General features: G+C 36.4%; 3 protein-coding genes across 3 annotated transcripts in view; 1 reads left to right on the top strand and 2 right to left on the bottom strand.

Moving 5' to 3' along the window:
* LOC148680782 (NACHT, LRR and PYD domains-containing protein 3-like) overlaps window positions 1–22681 on the top strand; it is a 463735-nt gene that overhangs the window by 277424 nt on the left and 163630 nt on the right. The window lies entirely within an intron of this gene.
* Window positions 1–22681, bottom strand: part of LOC148680790 (uncharacterized) — a 796717-nt gene that overhangs the window by 665619 nt on the left and 108417 nt on the right. The window lies entirely within an intron of this gene.
* Window positions 11207–22668, bottom strand: znf569l (zinc finger protein 569, like). Its single transcript, XM_088650381.1, is given in 4 exon segments — window positions 11207–14411; window positions 14413–15596; window positions 22124–22273; window positions 22629–22668. Coding segments are annotated over 3 exon segments (1383 nt in total). The 5' UTR covers window positions 22209–22273; window positions 22629–22668; the 3' UTR covers window positions 11207–14297.

Raw genomic sequence — 22681 nt, 5'->3', positions numbered from 1 at the left:
TATCTAAACACGTTTAAAAATAGACTGACATGTCTTACTAAAGAGGCACTCACCTTTGAAGTCTACATCCTTCGGAGGGCGCAGCCTCTGAACCAATGCCTAGTTCAGACTACGTGAATTTAGCCCTGATTTTGGCTCGCCGACAGGTTTTGAGAAATCGCCGACAAATGCCTGAAATCTCAGTTAAATCGCTGCTCGTGCACGTGAGTGACAATCACACAGTATGAACGATCAAAGACGCGATCTGAGAGAATCGCCGATGAGTCGCCGATGCCTGTGAGATATTTGGCATGCTAAATATCTGGAGCTGTCGGCGATTCAAATCATGCCGTGTGAATTGAGTTTTGACTGAAAATAACATCAGTGATCGCCTACAGCCAATGAGAGAGCAGCTTTCACTTGTGTGTGTGTGTGTGTGTGTATACCTGCTGCAGGCCAGCGGGAGGCTGGGGGAGAAGTTAAAAGCGGGCTTTTTCGGTTTATTTGGACCCACGAAATGGAGGAAAAACTCGTGGAGGTTTGACAGGACTCAGGAGCAACCGTGTCTGTTTGACGTTTTATACAGAAAGAAATTTCTCATTATGTCGTTAATAACAAAAGATATACTACATATTTTTGGCTGTGAGACATAGTTTGGACGAAGTTGTCGGCGATTCTCCCTATAGTAAAGTCATGCAATGTGAATGTCTATGTCGCCGAACCATCTTGCAGTGTAAACAAAGCAGCGACGAAACGCTAGCCCAGGTAGTCATGCAGTGTGAAAACATCTGTGACACGAATAGTTTGAAAATCATGCAGTCTGAACTCGGCATAGGACACAGCTAAAGCCTGACGGATACAGTGTTGCCAGATTGAGCGGTTTCCCCGCACAATTACTTAGACGGTTTTAAATACCGTGCGGGTAAAAATGACATAGACGGGTCAAGAAACATTGGCCGTTTTTGCAACGACGTTCCCCTCAGCCCCAGATACCACCTCCCGGTCCTCAACTCGGAGCAGCATATGATAGCCTCCAGATTTCTGGGCAGGAATTTCAGCGGGTTTTGAGGCTGGAATCAGTCAAGTTACATCTGGCAACACTAGATGCTTATTTTTAAATCGCGTGTCAGTTACAATCTAAGCGCCTAATGTCGTGCAAGTGGAAATATAGACTACAATTCGTTCAAAATGTATATAGAAGTTAGCTAATGTAATGTGTAACATATGCTTCGATGGGTATTTATATCAGGCCCATTTCATCGGTTATTCGTCGCGAGACATCCGTAACTTTTGAATATGAATATACGTAACTGGTGAACGCTATTTAAAGTTTTGTCTAACTTTTTACAAAATAAGACCATGTTTATAATGCATGTAACACTTACCGTGACACCAGAGGTGCTGATAACTGCCGAAAGCTTGAAGCTGAAATTCTCCTCACTCACTGCAGTATTTCGTGGCGCCAAAAGTGAAGCATTGCGCGTTCCCACAATGTCGCAAAAGTCTCACGCTGAACTTGGAGCACGTGAACCTCGTGAGCCAATAAAATGTCACAGAAACATCAGCGGCATATTTTACTGCCTGTAATAATAATAGATATATTATATCTAATAGAATATTCTATTTTGGGCTTACATTAAACCAGCTGTTCTGTTTATTTTAGCCTGTTTATATGTATATAATTTAATTAAAAAATGACAAAACAATTGCTTAACCACACACACACACACACACACAAATATTACTAATTTCATACGTAGATAGCGTGTTGAAACTACAAAAAAAGTCTTATTTTATATATTTCTCTTTGTGATTTGTATTTTGCAGCAGATTGTCAACCTTTTGTTTTGTTTAATAGTGCTATATAAATACAATTGACATTGACATTAACAAGTAAAGTTAAATTATAACTTACTTAATGAGCAAGTTGTTCCAATTAATCAAAAATAATAAGTTCAATTCACTCAAAACCTATAAAAAAGTTAAACAAACTTAAACTATTTAAGTTAGTAGAACTACTTTAGAAAATTGAGTTTTTACAACTCAATCAATTAAATTATTTTGAGCATTTGGGTTTACAGTGCACCATTTGTTCAAATAATGATTGTAAATGACAACCACTGGATAACTGCAAGCAATGTTTTCTGAGGTCCCAACGAGGTTTGCATTTATAACAGCCTGGACACAAACATCTCTGAGCAGACAGCACAGAAATTATTCTGGCTTATCCGCCCACATGCATCCCAATTTGTTGTCAGAGAGCCTGATGTTCAAATGCAGCAGTCAACCAGCACTTGCGGATTATTTGCTTTGGCCTTTGCTAAAGCATTATGTGATGGAGTCAAACCAGAGGAGTGCAAGTTCCAGGAGAGCAATATGAGACAAACGCTTTACAGACCGCTGACGAACAAAACGGCTTCGGTATTTAAATACCAAAAAAACAAAAGCAAGACCTGAAAGAACCTCTCTTTTTGTGGAGGTTCACTGTATCTGCAGAACCTCACACAACACAGAGATGATGGTGCAGTGCAACAGCTGCAACAAGTGGTACCACCCCAATTGCGTTTCAGTCCCAGTGAAAGCTTTGAACACCACCATGGAGGAGTGGAACTGTGAAATCTGCACTAACTGAATTGTGTGTTTCGGCATTAAATGCATAACATACCAAATATTTGGCCTGACACAAACGCCCATAGGTATACATAGTATAATGCAGAACAATATAAATAATAGATATAATATATAATGAATGGAATTACACAAAAGTACTGTTATCTTTAAAGCTTTCACTCACTCACTCACTCACTCACACATACTCTCACATACACACACGCACAAGTACACACGCACACACACAGTAATAGTATATATCTGTCTGAGGCCATTTGAATATGTTTGGAAAGTGTGGTAATTTCAACAATAAATGTTCATTCACACTAGAAAATAGGTAAAAATGTAAAAAAAATATTGTGAAATTACTGTTCATTCATTCAAATTGATATTGGTGATTTTCTATGACTGTACAATAAAAACACTGTATTTTTCATGATTGTAGCGTGTTATTATTGAAATATGCAACAGTAATATGATATGAAAAGTGGACACAGTGGTACATCAGGACATGTAGAACAAGTATCTGGTGGAGTTGACAGAAAACAATTTGATTTTAATTTTTTATGATTTTTCTAATATGACCATACAGTAAAAAACACTGTTTTTTCCATGATTTAGCGTGTTAATATTGAAATATGCAACAGTAATATGATATGAAAAGTTGACAGTGGTACATCAGGACATGTAGAACAAGTATCTGGAGGAGTTGACAGAAAACAATTTGATTTTATTTGTTTATGGATTTTTTCAAATAGGATTGTGAAAAAAGTAAGTGTTTTTACATGATTTTTGTTATGTTAATATTTATATGTGATTTAAGTAGGAAAAATAAACATTTGCACAATAATGATTTTTTTTTCCATTCATTTAGCAACATTCCACATGAAAAAGGGGAAATATTCACAGTAAAACACAAATAAACCAATAAAACATAGTTACACACTTAACACCTAAATAGTAGGTTGTGAAAATGAAAAGGAATGTGAATAGATATGACAGCCTTATAATGACTTTAATACTATTAATTTTGTTTTAAACTCGCAAATAAAACACAATTACAGCAAAACAAAGAAATAATAGCATAGACTACATACAAAGTCATGGTTATTATGTACCCAAATATGAATAAAAGTGACGATTTTTTATTATCTCTCATTTGAAATCATTTACGCGAATAAAAGCAAAACAAGATTTTAAAACTGCAGTGCATTAAACACACGCGTCTTTAATCTACCGCGAAAAACCGAGTAGACGCACACTGCAATTTAAAGCACAGATAGCGTGACCGTCTCTCTGAATCGCAGATGGTATGACCGCAGTCCCCGTCAAGCGCTGAAGTCCCTTTATAAATCTCCACAACTGTTCCTGGCGTAATCGCTTTCGCATCTTATATTAAGATTACCATATGTTTTGTGTGTGTGTGTTTTTGGTTTTGATCAATGTTTTTATAACCTTTTTTTGTTTTTATTCTCCAGAATTGTTCCTGAGTCGTGTGCTGCTTGCTTGTATTTGAGGTGAATTCTGTTTTCTCTGTACAGTTGTGTTAATTTGTTACATATTTCTTATTTATTAGTTGCATCTAAAAGAAACAGAACATAAACCTCCAATAATTTACCTTTTATTATAATTTTGTGTGTGTAGTGGTGTTATCAGTGTTTGTGGCTTTTTGTTCTCTTCATCTACATTACCGGTTCCAAGTTTGGGGTCAGTTTTTCTGACAGTCAATTATTCTGTTCACCAATAACATTTATTAAATGTAAAAAAAAAAAAAATAAAGTTGAATATTTATTTAAAAATATTTAAATAACTGCTTTGTTATTGTATGCAGTTTTAAATGAAACTATTACTCTGGTCATTATTGATTTTATTACCATTAATACTAATATTAATATTAGAGTGATATCTTAGAGACTAGAGTAATAAAGCTGAATCTTTAAAATCACCGGAATAAATTAATTAAATTATAAACTACTTTTGAAGTGTTATTTTATACTGCAGTAACATTTTACAATGTGTTCTGTGTTTGATAAAATAAATGCAGCTTTGATGAGCAGGATAAGCTTTTTTCAAAATATTTAAAAGTCGTACTGACCCCAAATTTGTGACTAGTAGTGTATGATAAACTGCTGTTGCATAATTTACATCGTAAAAAGTTCAATAGAATTTAAGATTAATTCAATTGGTAAAATATTTAAGAGTGAATCACTGGGATTGTGATCCTCATATTATTCACAGTTTTTCAAAATAAATGCTAATAATGCATTTATCACTGCTTTGACAAGCTTTTAGGTTTGAAATATACTAGCGGTGGTAGCTGGATTTAAACACCTTTTACCCACATCACATTAATGTATAACTATGCGAGAAACAAAACATAATTTAATTTTTAACAATATTTTTTAGTTATTATGACACTGTTTTAAACTGTTGCTTGTCAATAGGTTGAAGTTTAAATCACTGTTGGTTTACTTTTATTGTATTCAGGCGCCACGTGGCCGGTAAAATATGTTGCTGACATTTTTGTACAGTACTGCACTATTAAAAGAGTGTTAGATATGTATAATATATGTAATATGTCAGCATCATCAAATAAATTTTTTTTACAACAAATGAGAAATAAATGACAGAAAATAGAATAAATACAGACAATGTCTTGAATAATTATAATTGCAAGCATTAAAATTAGACACCCCAATTCAAATAAGGCAAATGAGTTAATTAACCATTTCTAATGTTGTACAAATGTTTTGCAGCCACCTTAGATGTAATTTTTGAGTATTTAGTAAAGTTAATCTTAGTTATTTACATCAGATATTTATTTAGTGTTTCTCTCACTCTTTCGGCTGTGCACGTACTGTCAGCTGTGAAGCCAAGCGAAAGTAAATCAGTCTTACAATAAGTAATGATGAATATTTAGATTAATAATTTCTGTAATTAAATAGTTTTTAAAAAGTTAAATTAAAAAGTTTTGTTTGCTGGTTTCATTAGCAAGAAAGTTTATTGTTATTGAAAGGTTTTCATGTTTTTGGTTCATTTAACAAATTTGACAAGTAGCGATGGCAACTGCATTTGACTAAAATCTGTTTTCCTGTTCTTTTGTTTCACCAACAGAATGGCTTCAAAATCCAGTTTCCCCTACTTTCGTGCTGAGCCCATTACCGTGCAGTGCATTGGGCACAGGACCACTGCTAGTAGTGTAGATTTTACAATCAAAGATGGTCAAATTTGCCGTGGTGCTCAAAGAATTGTTCATTTTAGTGTTGTCGCGAACAATGAAAAAAGCTACACTGTGCCCTGGAACTCCCCTGAAGCACCTTTTCAGAAAGGGTTAACCTATGTAATTAAAAACTACACTACTAGCTGTAAATATGTCAAGATTGTTTATTTCTTAGGGCAAAAATAACAATTTTTAGAACTGCTCCTCTTAACCTGGCCGAGTCTGCTACCAGCGCCGCCCTTCAAATACTGCATCCCCCCTCAATGCATCTGACAGGGGAGGAACATGACCTCTATACAAGAGGGGGGTACCTCACCCTCAAAGAGACAATTAAAAATGTGAGTTTATTTAATAATGTTGCAAAAAGTGTTTTTAAACTTGGGCTAAATTTATAGCTAAAATGAATTAAATTCGAACATATGATAAAACGTTTTCAAATTGTGAATCATTCAGCTAATGTTTTGATGTGAGTGTGTGTGTGTATATATTTATATACACAGACACACACACACACACACATATATATATATATATATATATATATATATATATATATATATATATATATATATATATATATATACATACACACACACACACACACACACACACAAATATACAGTGTTTCTTATAGCATTTTTTTTCAGTTGTGGCAGTAGACCTATTGCACAGATCTACCAACTACCTGTGACGATATTTCAATAACAAAAGTCGAGATCGCATTTATGTAAAACGAGCATGCGAATGTCATAGCTTGCACGCCTATTTCTTTTGCTTGTGCACAAAACTTTTTGCACACCCTCAAATATACACTGCTCAAGCGCAGACTTTCTTGTGCTCTCTTCAGTAAATGCTGCTGAAGTGTGATTTAGAGCATTTATGTAACGAGTATGTCTCCAACATTTATTAGATTGGCTAGGAATATTTATGAATGTCTCCAATAGAGAGGAAATGGCGCACTAAGCAGAGATTCGCTCGTATTACATAAATGCGATCTTGACTGGTAATACTGCTCACAACATTTAACAATTAAACAATGCCATAGGATAGGTAGTTTGTAGATTAGTTTAAAAGGCCCAACAGAGTCTGCAGCCACAGCTGGAAAAAATCCAAGAGAAGACACTAATGTGTGTGTGTGTGTGTGTGTGTGGGTGTGTGTCAAAATTCAAGTCAAAATTTTTAGCCCCCCTGTTTTTTTGTTGTTGTTTTTTTCCCGCAATTTTTGTTTTATGGAAAAAGTTATGTGTTTTAACATTTTTCTAAATATAATAGTTCTAATAACTAATTTCTATCAGGGTTCCGGGTCTATCATGGAATTTTGACATGACATTTTCCAGGCATGGAAAAGTTTTGGAAAAATAGAAAAACTCATAGTATAAGAAAAGTCATGAAAATTAGTTTAACAAATATCTGTATACTTGTATATAGGTTGGCTTTTTTAACTTCTTTTCTGTCCTTGGCCAAAAACATGCTCTCACATTATTATGCTGTGTAAGTATTATCTAAATAAATTTTACACAATACAAAAATAAGTTTAAACTAAATTAATTGTGTTTTATGATATGCTGTAATAAATTTGAACATGCATTATTTTTTCCTATTTATCACATATACAAAGACACTACATGAAATATTAGGTTCTGAAAATTTACATGACAGTCTTGAAAAAACTCTTGGAATTTTAGTAGTAAAAATATATGAATCCTTTTATCTATTCCTTTTATCTTTGCTGTGATGACAGCACATAATGTTTAACTAGATATTCTTCAAGACACTAGTATTCAACTTAAAAGTGACATTTAAAGGCTTAACTAGGTGTGTGTTTAAACAAACCTATAAATGTGTACTGTAAATTCAACAAAATGTTAATTGAACTTTTAATTCACAGCTACAGGTACCAAGAATGGCCATTGTGCAAAACTCTGAGGTGCCTATACTTGACTTTGTACTCCAGTGTGGTCAAAACACATTTGATGTCTCTTTATGGCAGGACACGGCCTTGGAGGAGTTTCAGCTGAATTCAGAGGTGACAGTGACGCACCTTAAAGCGGTCGTGAAGAGAGATGGATCAAGGAAATTGTACTCCTCTGCTTACACAAGGATTGAGGTGAGCAATGTGTTTAAAGGAGTGGTCCACTATATTTTAAACTTTAGTTGATGTGTAATGTAGTTGTGTGAACATAAACAGCATCTCTGAATGTAAAATGCTCAAAGTTCAATGAAAAGGGAGACATTGACTTTTACAGAGTAAGCTTAGCAAAGCCTACAATGAACAAAATTTGGGTACTACAAAAAATACATCCAGGCCAGCGAGATCACAAAGGTGTTTTACCGCGCACACACACACACTGTGCAGCTAAGGGGCGTGGCCAGAGGCACTGTAATGTTACAGCAGAGGGAGCTAAAAAGCCATCCAAACGCTGCTATTTTCACAGAGCTTTTTCTGTATTTGGGCTTCAAAAGGACACGACACAGAGAGAGAAGTGCTCACAGTTTAATATTAATTATGTTCCAGAGAATTATAAGATACATAGCAAGCATGATTTGACAAAACACAGCTACCAGAATCTCTCCCAGTTCAGTGCTGGATTCGGTTAAAATCTTCTCAAAGGAGGAGCAGCTCCAACAAGCAAAACCTGTGAATTGTGACCACAACTTGTAAGTATTTTTATTTGTTAAAATTGATCATGACAAGCAGGGTGTCTAGCGTTTACAGTATGCTGTAGCAAAGATGTAAACAACAGGAAATGCTGTTTGGCACCATTAACTGCTGTAAACACCCACTCTTCACCAGCACGTGCGTGTCTCTATGAACAGCTTTTAAAGTTTCAGGACACCCTGGAGAACTTTTTTTTTTTATATTAACAGATGTGTGTGTGTTGACCATCAGTTAAGAAAATGTTAGCACCTGTCAGCTTTAATTGTGGAGAAAACTGGATAATTTTGAGCTTTTGTCAGCTAATTTCAGCTTCCGGGTTTAAAATGATTTTTGGGGAGGGATCAAAATCGACGACGTAGCGCAGTACCGCAAGTGCAATGAAGACGCGTCGGTTTCTCAATATTATTCATATCGGAGTTTTCTTATCCTATGAGAAGAGCCGGCTGCTCAATTATTCATGAGAGCACGTGCTTTCCGAAGGCAGACCTGCCAGTTTCAAGCAAGCTGTGAGTGAGACAGACCAACGGCACGCAGTAGCCGTTCAAGAAGGCTCGTATGTGTTTGTTTCCATGATCCATGGGGTTTGATGCATGTTTTTTCCCCGCGATCCTGTCAGGGCCGATCATATAGCAAAGCTGTGTGTGTGTGCTGCAAGCATTTTTATCGGGAGAGCAGTGCAAAAATTGAAGAATGGCGGACGTTGACTTTTATCAGGAGTTCGTTCACATTCAGACACATCACTGTGCTGCTGTGTTTGCCTAAATCCTCCAGATTACCAGCAGGGCTAACGGTTAAAATAGACAGGTCAGGAGACCTGCTGCACTGAGTCTGCATTCAGATCTATAATAGACCCGGGGATTGAGGGAGAATCCTGATTTATAGTATTTATATGAACACGATTGTCTTTATAATGATATAAATTGTGGTTATGTGTATATGAAATTACAAATAACAAATGTAGCAGGGCATTAAATTACTGTTTATTTCTTTGCATTTTAACTTTGTAAACTATAAACTCATGCGTCTCCTCACGGTTTGTCTCAATTTGTGAGCTAACTGACAACAACAGTTGTTCGCTCTCCTTCTCCCCTGCTGGCCACGCCCACTCCTGCCCTATGCTCGCGGAGCTCCACGCCCATTAATCATGCATCTTTTGAAAAAATTCTGAAGTAGACTTTAACCGAAAGTGGGGGGTGTCATGACCCTTTGATGAAGTGTAAGATGATGGTATAAAATTATTTTCTTCAATAAATAGATTTTAAATGTGTATGTATGGCCCCTGACTCTATTCACAACACTCAGTGCGGCCCTTACTAAGTTTAGATTTGACACCCCTGGTTTAGTGGATTTAGTCAGAACTGAGTTGTGGGCAGCTCCTATGCAAGCTATTGTTTTCAGTCATTCTTCTTACACTTCATACAGTTAACTCACACTGTATACAGAAAGTACATTCCCTTTAATTTTGCACTTAAATATTGCTGGTTAGTTTTGATGATTGAGTTTTTTTGTAGATTAAGATTTGATACTTTTTTTGGTGCAACCAAATGTTTGCAGCTGTTTCAACTGTCAAATAGGCTTGGAACTTTTCAAATGTTTTAATGGTTAATTTTTTATACATATTCACATAGTACAATTATTTGACAAGTACATAAAGTAAAACAATCACTTTAATTGTTCACTGAATGTTACCCTTAAATAGTTAAAGTTTTCTTGATTTTTACCAACAACTGTTTACATTTAATTGTACAAGTTGCATCCACCCTGAAATAAATGTTTGAACGATTAAAATGTGTTCCTATAGAGATAGTTCACTAAAAAAAGAACATTTACTTGCTATTATTCACTCCTCAAGTGTTTACAAGCCTCAGTGGATTTATTTCTTTTGTTGAACACAAAAGAAGATAGTTTGAGGAAAGCTGGAAACCTATAACCATTGACTTCCATAAAAGAAAAAAAACAAATACTATGAAAGTCAGTGGTTACAGGTTTTCAGCTTTCTTCAAACTATCTTCTTTTGTGTTCAGCAGAAGAAATAAACAAGTTAAGAGTGAGGAAATTGACAATTTTCATTTTTTCGGTGAATTGTCCTTTTGAGTTTGTGTTTCTATACAGTTGGGTGTTGCATTATTGTCAACCTTTCACACAGGCCATAAGTGAAACATTTGAACAATTTTGCAACATTGTTTTATTGAAATGGTTTTAATGTGTTTGTTGCACCACATTGTAATGTTTAGTTAAGTACTCATGCATTAAAGGGCACCTATGGTAAAAAATCTACTTTTCAAGCTGTTTGGACAGATCTGTGTGTTGTTATAGTGTATAGACCGGCATACTGGGGTGATATGAACACACCCAGTCCTTTTTTTTTAAAAATTTAACTACAAAAAAAGGGTCGGCCAATTGGAGCTGTTTTCAAATCGATCGCACCATTACGTAGGTGTGCGATCCCCCCGCCTACCGAATTGATTGACAGCTGCGCACATTAACATGTTCCGGTAGTCGCGTGTATATGTCAACAAAACCAGACAGACATACGCAAAGCAACCGGGAATAAAAGGTCTGTTCTGTTCGCTAGGATCAGCAATCATCATCAAATGTGATTAAGAGTAAGTTTCACATGTTTAAAGTGTTTTAAAACAGAGTATGTGTGTAATTAATTACAGCGATTTACTTCAGCTTTACTTCATCAGCACAGCCGCGTGTCAGAACAATTATAAAAGAAGACGCTTCAATCCCGGTTTGTGGAAGTTAAATCAGGTTTATTTTGTACATAAGCATAACAGATGCAGCAGTGGAGGTTAGCCTTAACTAAACTAAGCGCGCTCTGTCTGTCTGCCTGCTTGTGTGTGTGTGTGTGTGTGTGTGTGTGTGTGTGTGTGTGTGCGTGCGTGCGCAGGCGCACGCGTTACTTTGTAACGATATTGTGTGTGACTCATCAATGCAACTTCACAATACTGATTAGTAAAGGTTAGTTCTTACTGTAGTATCTCACAAACGCTACGTGAGCACTTCTTCCTGTAAAGCCTGATTTATACTTCTGCGTCAAACACCGGCGTATGCTACGGCGCTGACGCATAGCCCTTCGCCGTGGCCATCGCCGTCACTGACGTGCACCTCTCAAAAAATGTAACTACACGTCGCAACGACGCGTAGCATAAGCTCTGTGATTGGTCGGCTTGGTAGCGCTGACGAGTCTGGGCGGGACCGAGAGGCGCGCGAATGGCGCGACGCCGCGCGAGCGATTGTTTACAAGTGTGGAGTCCAGTGAAGAAGCTCCGGATGGAAAGTTTTGTTTTGTGTTTACCTCATAGTTAAAGTTGTTGCACGTCCGCCGGTTCCTGCCTCAAAATGAGCGAGTTTGAGCCACTTGTACATCCCGGAAGTGTTCAGGAAATGCAAAAAAGTAGCGAAGAAACTTGACACAGAGGAACATTTACACCTCACTGCCAACTAGCGTTTCGGAAGTGTTATTGCAGACCGGCAGAGACAGCGCGCAGAAGTATAAATGCACAGCCACGCGCGTTGCCTGCGCCGTGGGTTACGCCGGTCACCTGACGCAGAAGTATAAATCAGGCTTAAGTCTGTCTGTTGTCTGACGCAACTGAGGGAGGAGGCATGTAGAAATAGTGGGCGGGAAAGATTCGTCTTAAAGGCGCAGTACGACAAAACCACCCCCTGCTGGAAATCAGTATAAAACAGCATCTTGTAAAAGGTATAATGAAAAATCTAATGTGTATTTTGATCTGAAACTTTATATACACATTCTAGAGACGCAAAAGACTTGTATTAAATCTGAAAAAAGGGGTAAATTAGGTGCCCTTTTAACAACACAACCTCCATATATTGTGTCAAATGTTTTTTGTGGAGAATTCAAGATGGAGTGAGTAGGCTACTACACTGAAAAAAAATTATTTATTGGATTTACAAAAATTGGTTGCAAACAAATTGTGTGGGCTGAATTTAAACAAACAAATTAAGTTAAACATTACTAAATTTTATTTGTTTGTTTATATTGTGCCTGTATAAATTATTTGCATTTTTGCTTTGCATTTTTTTATGGGCCAATCTCACAGCAATTCGTAACTTTTTGATTTAGTGGCTAATTTGTATGAATTTGTACGATCTAATTCGTACAATTTAGTACGATTTGCTCATCCCCCAATGACGGTTGGGTTTAGGGGTGGGGTTAGGTGCCACGCCTCCTTTTTAAAATCGTACAATTTCGTACGAATTAGCCACTAAACTGGCAAAATGTAAAATACTTGCATTTTCTCGTGAGATCAGGCTGGGTATAACACAACATACAGACAACATATCAGTTTACCTGTAAAAGCCTTTAGTTTATATTTTAAATATACCTCCCCTTTATACTCTTTTAAGGTAAAACAAATGAAAATTCTATTACTTAAAACTTAACAGTTTAAACAAAATTATTTTACTTTTGAATAACAAGACTATTTCTTCCTAAACTCGCTTCCTCTGTTTCATTTGCATTTAGGTCAGGTCTGAAAGTAATGATGTAACACCACAAAAGTTTTGAAATCATGCTAAAAAGTACATTACTGTAGTTGAGAAAGATGTTTATACATTTAAAAAATAGTCATAAAAATGTATTTATTTTTGTATAAAGTGCATCTTTATGCATTTTTATTCTTATCTCAAAAGCCTTATTTTGCACATGAGGATGGGATGGTCTGGAACAAATTATTCATTCTTTCAGAAAACACAAAGCAACATCACTGTAATTGTGTGTCATCACACACAAAGAACTATATTAGAGGTTATTCACTTTAGCTTGAGCACTGTGTCGGACAGACAAGGGATCCTGAACAGAGCCAATATGGACATTAGTATTTTTTAATATCTATAAACAAATGTTTTGAATAACACATATTTGCATATAAGACTACTTGTTAGTGGTAGATAGCTAATACATGATCATTTTTAGCCTATCAAAAACATTTTTCAGAATTTATTTAACATATAACATGTTTAATTGCTACATGTTTGGTTGTTTAGCCTGCTTTATCACAGCAATCTATGTGTGTGTGTGTCTGTCGACCTGCTCTCTGAAACATCTAGAATTCTCTATATTCATTATTAAATCATGAATTTTAATATTGCATTACACTATCCTTAAACACAACAGTCAACAGTAGGAGCTTAAGTCATAGTGTATATGTTTTTGACGTTTTCCCCTTGTCAGTTAAAAAGTCCAATAACTGAGGAGATTGCATATAATAATTTGAGAGATTTAAAGGAGGGAAAGCTGTCCCGGGGGAGAGCCCTAAGCTCATAAGATCCACGAGCCCTGGGCTCCCTTTCGTAAGCAGGGCATGAGGGGAGTTTGAGCTCAGGTAATTCTTGATAAACTCCCCCGACTCGTTTCTGTTCTACTGACAGATATAGAGATGGCTAAAGAGAGCTATATGGCTTACTAAGAGCTCGACTATGGTGCCAATGTAGAATGTTCAGTTTACTTAGGTTGGACTGTGGGAGGAACCTGGGGAAAACCTATGTGAGCACAGAGTGAACGAGCAAACTCCACACAAAATGTCCACCGGTTCAGCAAACTTTAACCTGTAACATTCTTGCTTTGAGGCAACTTTGCTAACGACGGGGTCACCGTGTGGCCCAATCTAGAAGGAGGGAGAGTAAGGGTGGCAGGGGAATTTCTCAAGACAAAGATAACCGAGGTAAGAAACTCTGGTTATTTATAGTGAGTTAGGAATCATCTGATTGGTGAATCGTCTTAGCTAATGCAGGACCAGTTGTGGACAATCATAAGCATGTGATCCTCTCGAAAGTAATTTATAAACAAACTTCACGTCAATGAACAGCCAAACTACATGAAAAAGCTGCCGTTTTCAATATACCCATTTTGTGTAGACTCTGCTCTCCATTGTGAAGCTTCATGTGAGTGTTGAGAGTGTCTTTTATGTTTAAAGTCTTTTCCACACTCACTGCATCTAAAATGATTCTCTCCTGAGTGAGTCTTCAATTGTTGCTTAATGGAGTCTTTGAGTGTGAGACTCTTTCCACACTGATCACATATGAACACTATGGTTCCAGTGTGACCATTCATGTGGTTCTTGAGGCTAGCTTTGGTTGTGAAGCTCTTTCCACACTGAACACATGCAAACGGCTTCTCTCCGGTGTGAGTTCTCATGTGGTAATCAAGTGCGTTTTTACATATGAAACTTTTACCACACTCTGTGCATGTGTAAGGTTTCTCTCCAGTGTGAATCCTCATGTGGATCTCAAGGTCTTGTTTTTGAGAAAAACTTTTCCCACACTGTGTGCAAGTAAAAATTCTCTCTCCAGTGTGAGTTCTCATGTGGACTTCAAGGGTGCCATTTCGCTTAAATCTCTTTCCACACTGAGGGCAAGAGTAAGGCTTTTCCCCAGTGTGAGTTCTCATGTGCGCTGCAAAGTTTCCTGCATGATAGAAGGTTTGTCCACAATGTTGGCATGTGTACGGCCTCTCTCCAGTATGAATTCTTCTGTGCACTGCAAAGTTTCCTGCATGATAGAAGGTTTGTCCACACTGTTGGCATGTGTACGGCCTCTCTCCAGTGTGAATTCTCATGTGGGTTTTAAAGCCTTGTATATAACCAAAACTCTTTCCACAGTGTTCGCAGGTGTAAGGTTTCTCCATAGTGTGAACTTTCATGTGAACGTCAAGGTTCTGCTTTTGGCTGAAACTCTTTCTACACTGTTTACAGCTGAAAGGCTTCTCCCCTGTGTGAATTCTCATGTGCACCACAAGGCTTCCTGCATGAAAGAAGCTTTTTCCACACTGTTGGCATGTGTACGGTCTCTCTCCAGTGTGAACTCTCATGTGGGTTCTAAAGCCTTGTATATAACCAAAACTCTTTCCACAGTGTTCACAGGTGTAAGGTTTCTCTTTAGTGTGAACTCTCATGTGAACATCAAGGTTTGACTTTTGACTGAAATTTTTCCCACACTGTTTACAGCTGAAATGACATCCAGTTTTGGGTTTCCGAGGTCTTCCACGTGAAGTCTTTTTAGTCAGTGTGGGTTTTTCATTAGTCATTATCTCTTGAGGTTTCTCTAACTGCTGTTTCTCCTCCATTTGATCAGTCTCTTCTTTCAGCACCACCAAGTCTAAAAAAAAAAAGTGAACTTTAGTATGAAGGCCCAAAGGAACAAGCATGAAATGGATGTTTCACCCACAAATAAAAATGACCTTACCATTTACTCTGTGTTATGCAGTTTTGAACTTTTCCTTTTTTCTGGAACACAAAGTAAGTCAATCTCTGCGTTTTCATCTTCTTTTGAGTTCAAAAGGATCAAGAAACTCATGAAGGTTTAAAACCCACACGAGGGAGAGTAAATGGTGAGGCTATTTTCATTTCTGCATCAACAATCCCGTTTAAAGGGTTCTTATTATGAACCTTTTTACAAGATGTTAAAGGTTTTGGCTCAAAATAAGATCAAATACCTTGCAGAATATTTCTCAATAGCTCTTTTTGTGCCTGTGGCTTTAAATGCAAACGATCAAATGTACTCGCTCTAGATTAACCGTGTTCATTCATGCGTAACTTCCACTCCATTTAAACATTTTGAACTTGCTTGAAAGACACGATTGAGACAAATCCTGCATGTTGACAGCAAGTGCGCATAATTGACGCTAATATTTTTAAGTTAGCATTATTGTACATAACTTATTCAAATGTTCTCAGTACTGGGTTGCAGCTGGAAGGGCATGCGCTGTTTAAAGCATATGCTGGATAAGTTGGTGGTTCATTCCGCTGCGGCGACCCCTGATAAATAAAGGGACTGAGCCGAAAGAAAATGAATGAATGAATTTACGCAAATGCTTAATGCAACGTTTGCTTTACCTGGAGTGATGAGGAGATGGCGAGATGACATACTTTGTTACTTGTTTTCATTCATTTGTATTTTTGTCTTTGTTTTATTGCCTTTGTGCATGTTCTGAGGCTTAGCTGAAGACCTACATGATGACATTTTATATACCTGACAAAATGTAGAAATGCTATCTAAAAAGGTTTCCTGCTGTTTGTCCAATTAGGGAGAGTGGCAACGTAAATATACAAATAATAATGTTAACCCGGGGTTTGCAAATGTGAAACTTCTGTTAATGAACACCCAGGATTATATTTTAACCCCAGGTATAGCATGAGCAGTGTGGAACATGATTACAGATAACCCAGGATTCTGTTTATCCATTGTTAGAATGACCCAAGGTTAACAATTTGAAGTGTGAAAAGCCCTAAAACTACTCAGCATCAGCTCTCTGGATAAACAGAGTACAAAGAGACAATTTTCAATCATGTCATAGCAGTGATCAGGGCCCCATTTCAGAAAGGAGGTTAATTGAAAACTCAGAGTATTTTAACCCTGAAATAAGAAAAACCTCTGGGTTTTCCGTTTCAAAATGGCAGGTTTGTCAAACTGGAGAAATCAGGGTAAGTCAAGCCTGTTTCTGAAAGAGAGGTAGTATTTTGGTCATTCTAAAACACCTTAACCTTTTCAGTATTAATGTATATTATTAATGACCTCCAGAGTGTCAAGAGCGTCTGTTCTCAGCGTCTCATGGCTTCAAACACCCCCACGTGTTCATTGTGTGTCAGCATTGTCTTCAAGGCGCGAGTACATTTATTAAATAAAGGAAAGATTGACGCAGCTTCTTCTACTGCAGTAAATTCCGTTTTTACTGTTGATATTTGGTGCCAGTTAATTAGGAAGTGATGATTTTGTTATCTTTGATTCGTAGCATGGAAACGCTGATTTATTTGCATATATTTTATGTGATATTCCAGTTTTGCACATAAATTTAATTAATATTTTTGGATGGAAACACAGCTATTGCCTACATTAGTCACACAAAGAACAAATGTAAGTCACGTACGAGAATGGCTTGTCCTTTTAAAATAAATGTTTTGCTTAAATTCACTGTCCTTTGACATGTACTGTTACTGGATTAATAGGATTATTATTCGTTCTAAAACATTTTTTTAGTTCTGCTTATATTCTAAATGTCATATCAACCTCTACCACTTGATCAATAATAGAGGCAGACAAGTGCGCTTTTAAATCTATTAAAACTGATCGACGTGTTTAAAAGTGGGAACATGGGTAAAAAATTTAATGATCACACATTACATTACTTATTTTATTATACTTAAATATTTAAATACTTTAAATGTATAATTACGCATTAACTTTAGCAGCTATGTTTTCCCACGCTAACTGTTTTTGTTTCCTGATGCAGTGTTGTTGCTTTTTAAATATATGGTCATATTTTCTATAATTTTGCATGAGCACATCATGTTCAGCTGGAGAAAGAAATGCTGATCTCTTTTTTCAGATGTTGATATGGTCACTTGTAATATCTGCGCTCCATTGATAATGCCTTTTTTATATTCATGGTATGCACGCTTAACTCTGAGTTGGTCTAGGCAAAGATTGACCCAACTCAGATTAACTATTTTGAAAAAGAAAACTTGAGTTTTTAGTCTCTCTGTAAATCAACTCTGAGTTCAAGTTTAAACTCCGAGTTGGTTGAACCTCCTTACTGAAACAGGCCCCTGATCTCATATGCTATTGTTTTAAAACTTCAGTTTCCTATTGGAGAAATAACCAGGAATAATAAGTGAAGTTTGTTTATAAACTAATTTCGAGAGGATCACGTGCTTATGATTTATCACGGCCGGTCTTGTATTAGCTAATCATTATCTTCCAATCATATGAGCCCTAAGCTACTATAAAGAAGTTTTCAGTCCACCTTATCTTCGTTTGAAAGAAATCCCCCTTCCTCCCCAATTCTCCTCCTTGACCTTTATCGGGCGGCACGGTGGCCCAGTGATTAGCAATGAGAGCCTCACAGCAAGAACACCACCTGCCTAGTTTCGCTTAGCCGGTTGGCGTTTCTGTGAGGAGTTTGTATGTTCTCCACGTGCCCGCGTGGGTTTTCCCCGAGCTCTCCAGTTTCCTCCCACCGTCTAAAGATATACATCATGCTTAAGAATCAGGACGCTTTAGCCCCCTTCTCAGGTGTTCCCTTAGCTATCGCAGTCGGGGAGTTCTGAGATCCACCGAGCTCAGGCTCCCCTCTTGCTCTGCGAACAGGGGGAAGCCCCAGGCTCGAGGATCCATTAAGCTCGGGGCTATCTCCCGGGACAGCATGCCAAACAAGCTTTGATAGATTATCAGCTAAGTGTGAATTCTTGAAACGGCTATTTGCTCTACAAACAAGTGTGTTCATGACCATACATACAAAGAAAAATAATAAAATGAGAAAATATGACTTTGCAACATCAAGCAGCATTAAGCATGGGCCAGTATAAGATTCTGACGGTATGATAACCTTGAATAAAAATATCACGCCATCGTCCAGCTGACTCGATGTGGTGTGTGTGTAGCTGCCATGCGTCTGGTATGTAGCGGCTGTTTAAGCCCTTTTCGCTTTTGTTTTAAAGTGTGTTTTGGTTTTAATTTAGTTTTTTGCTCTGGAAGGCTGGTGTCTGTTCGGCTGCTGTTGCACTGTAGAGTGGCTGCTGTGGGGCATCGTAAGCTTTATGAAATGGAGTTTCATGTTGCTGAACTTTCCCTCGTGATGTTTGTTGACATTTCTGCGAGCTCCCGTGACTGCTGTCTTCCCGGTCGGTAAGTAGAGCGATACTGCTCATACATTTTGTGCATATCGAACAACTAGAAATAGAAACTGATTTGTATATATTTTAGCTAGTTTTTAGTATGGATGCCTTGCTCTGCCGGAGGGATGACTGGCATCTCGTGTAGAGGTATGTGAAACCCCTGTAATCAACTGTATTTGGAAGGTATGTCGGTTGATTGTGCTCTGTTTTATCATACGTTGCACTGCGACTTGAGCGTCTCCTGCTCTTGACATGCTGGATGCTGCTGTTTTGTTTCTAGTTTTGTTTTGTGTTTTGTTTTCAGTTGTTATGTTTCTAGTTCTGTTGTTTCTAGTTTTGTTTTGTTATATTTGTTTTTTTTGAGTTGTTTCTTTATTTTTTTTGCTGCTTTTGTATCAGTGTTTTGCGTTTTGCATATTTGTTTTCTTTGATCTTTGTTTCTTTTGCATATTTACAAAAATAGGAAACATAAAATAAGTGTGTGGTCTCGAGGACTGCTTTGCTTCAATTGCTGCATTTGTGGTGCTTTGTCCTGTTTTAACATTGCGACCTTGTGCTTTACACTGTATGATTAGCTGGGGCCTGTCACCTCCGTGCCCCCCTGAGTGGCCGGTAGCCACTCTCAGGTAGTCTCTCATTTTGATGCTTCTGTGAGCTCATTTAATATATGTGCTTGTTGTATTTTATTAATTTTTTTTCTATTTTTTCTAATTGTGGTTTTAATTCTTTCACTAGGAGCTGGGGGTGTCTAGTACAGGCAGTCGGGCCTGCACCGTGTGGCGTGACTCTTTTTCTATTAATTAGTCTTTTGCCCACTTGTGTGCATTGAAGTTCACTGTGTGGTGTTTTAAATCAAAGTGTGCAAGTGTGAATCTGTGGGTCATTTTTGGGCCCAGTGCCTAGCCTGCCCGACTGTGGTAAGCCCCAGCTCCTCTGGTTGGATGAGGATTTTTTTTTTTTTTTGTAATTGCCTCCACTAGTGCCTTTTTAAAAAGAGTGCATGTGCCTGTCTTTTAATATTTGTGGTCCAAAGATAATTGAATTGTAATAAAAGAAACCCTATTTTTCTATATCCACGTCTCATTGTCTTTGCTAGAAGTATGAACCTGTATTTTATGTCCCAGCAAATGTACTGGGTGGCTTAGTAGAGCTCTAATTGCAATAATTTGTGTTAATTTGGCTTTAGTGTGCCAGTTATTGTATTGGTCTTGCGACCAACAAAAAGCCTTATCCCCTCTGCGTGCCAAATTTTTTAAATGTCTGGGGAAAAAAAAAAAAAAAAATTCCCTTTGAACTAAAAATTTTTATTTGAGAAATTTTTAAAGTATTTTGAAGCAGTAAACATGTCAGGCAAGATTATTCTAATTAATCATTGACTTCTGTTTTTTTCATAAGTTACAAAAGCACAGATTTCTTTACGATTTAAAACGGCATCTATGGATATATTTTCTGCTGGAGATACTGTTGTCCTGAAAAACTTAAACCTTACACTCAAATGTTTGCATATCATCAGCATGCTGTAATCCATTTCTAACAGCAAAAGTCATTTTTAGACTAGTTTGTTGGCCAGTTGTAGTCAGTGCAATGCTAAACGTTATTATTCCACTATAATTTGTTTTTGTCTCACGTCGTCCCACAACAACATCATATAGTTTAGAATACTGAACAATGTTTTATAATAATTAATTATTTTAGTGTCCATTTCATTCTGCATATTTTAAATTAGGGGCAACGACATTTTCTGACATACTTTAAACCAGGGTTTCTACAGGTGTCACCAAGTTAAATTTAAGACTATTAAAGACATTTTTAAGACTATTATGAATGAAAATTTAAACTCATAAAGGGCTAAAGGCTAAGGAATTTTTCAAATGGCCCAGATGAAAAAGATTTTTATTTGCCTTATCAAAAAAATATTGTATTTAATACATTTAATAATAAAATAATAAATGAATAATAAAAAATTACAATATTTTAGATATTTCTTAGCAAAATATTTTAAATATTGTGTAAAAACAAGCAAGCTTTACTTGTATCCACACAATTTTTTTCCAACATAAACTTTGAACAAATAAATAAAAAATGAACATATTTTAAATGTTTTAAAAAATATAATAAACTAAATTACTTGTATCCACACACCTTTGTCTTTAAAATAAAATAAAAAAGAACAAATATTTTCAACGTTTTAAAAACTATAATAAACTAAATTTATGCACAACAATCTGTCCAGGTTGATGTTCTCAGCAGTAAATACATGGAGCACGTTTAAACAAATGTTATTTTAAGGAAAATAACAAAACCATTATGATAAATAGAGTTAAAATTACCCTTTTGAACAAAAGTTGAAAGTTTTATTGAGATAAATTGTTGGTAATTGTGTGGGTTTTGGCCAGATTACAAAGCAAAACATGAACAAAGGAAAATGAAGATTTGTTTAAAAAAGATTCAAGACATACAACACAGTATTTCAGTAAATTTAGGACTTTTTAAAGCCTACAATTTTGATTTTGGAATTTACAATTTTTTTTTTACTCGCGGAAATCCTTGTTTATACAAAGTAACCCTGGTAATTAGTTATTATACTGATATTGTAATTCTAACTCGGATACTATCTGTGAGAACTAGAAACAATGAAAAGTACTAAGCCAACACTATCACTGTAATAGCAGATATCTTCTATGAGAATACTTTTTAATTTAATGTTTTTATATATTTTATATAGCACCAGTGCTCAAGAAGTCTTTACACACAGTGGGGGTACAAGAAAAGCAATAACTAACTAATTAAGAAGGTAGGAGACTAATAATACATAAAATAATGACAAAAGACCTGGGGACAAGTAACAAGAAAGAAACTCATTCCTGTCTTTCAATGAGTGCTTATATGCTTCAGGAGAACTAGGCAGCACACTCAGGGCTGCAAGATGGATTATATTTAGTATTCTTATAATTAAAATATATCTGAATGAGGATTAAATGACTAAGTTGGTGTTTGAGAATGAAAACCAACCTGTTTGTTCCTGCAGATCTTCCTGTTTGACTGTGAATGTGTCTTCAATTTTCACATCTTCACTCTCCTCTTTAATAAACGCCATCTTTATAAAAGTGTGGAGATCAGTCGCTTCAGCAGGAGTTTTTCTCTGTGTTTGGACACTTTATACTGTTTAAAATGAACAAAACAATAAAAATGTCCTGTTTAAAATAAATAAAACAATGAACTGAAACAAAATAACTTCTCTTCAACACTTGCTTCAACAGTTTCTTTATATGAAAGTAATAAACAAAAATAAATCAGGTAAAAGGTTTCATTAATACTTATTACACACTTTTCTGTTAACCTACTTTATTCAAACAATTGCCTGTAAATACTGAGAATAAAATAGTACTACGTTGTATAAAGGGTTAAAATAATATGTCCAACAGCAGGAACATAATTTAACATCGTATAAAAAAAACTAAAACTTTAAAACTTTAACTTTAAATAGGCTTATATCTGTAAACGTTTTAAAACAAACCTTTCTCCAGTTGAATCACAGCGCGGAAGCGGCGCCGTCTGGTGACGTCACAC

This window comes from Danio rerio, chromosome 4 (assembly GCF_052040795.2).
Source record: "Danio rerio strain M-AB ecotype USA chromosome 4, GRCz13ab, whole genome shotgun sequence".
In the NCBI taxonomy this organism is placed as follows: Eukaryota; Metazoa; Chordata; class Actinopteri; order Cypriniformes; family Danionidae; genus Danio; species Danio rerio.
This window is presented reverse-complemented; position numbering and strand designations above follow the sequence as displayed.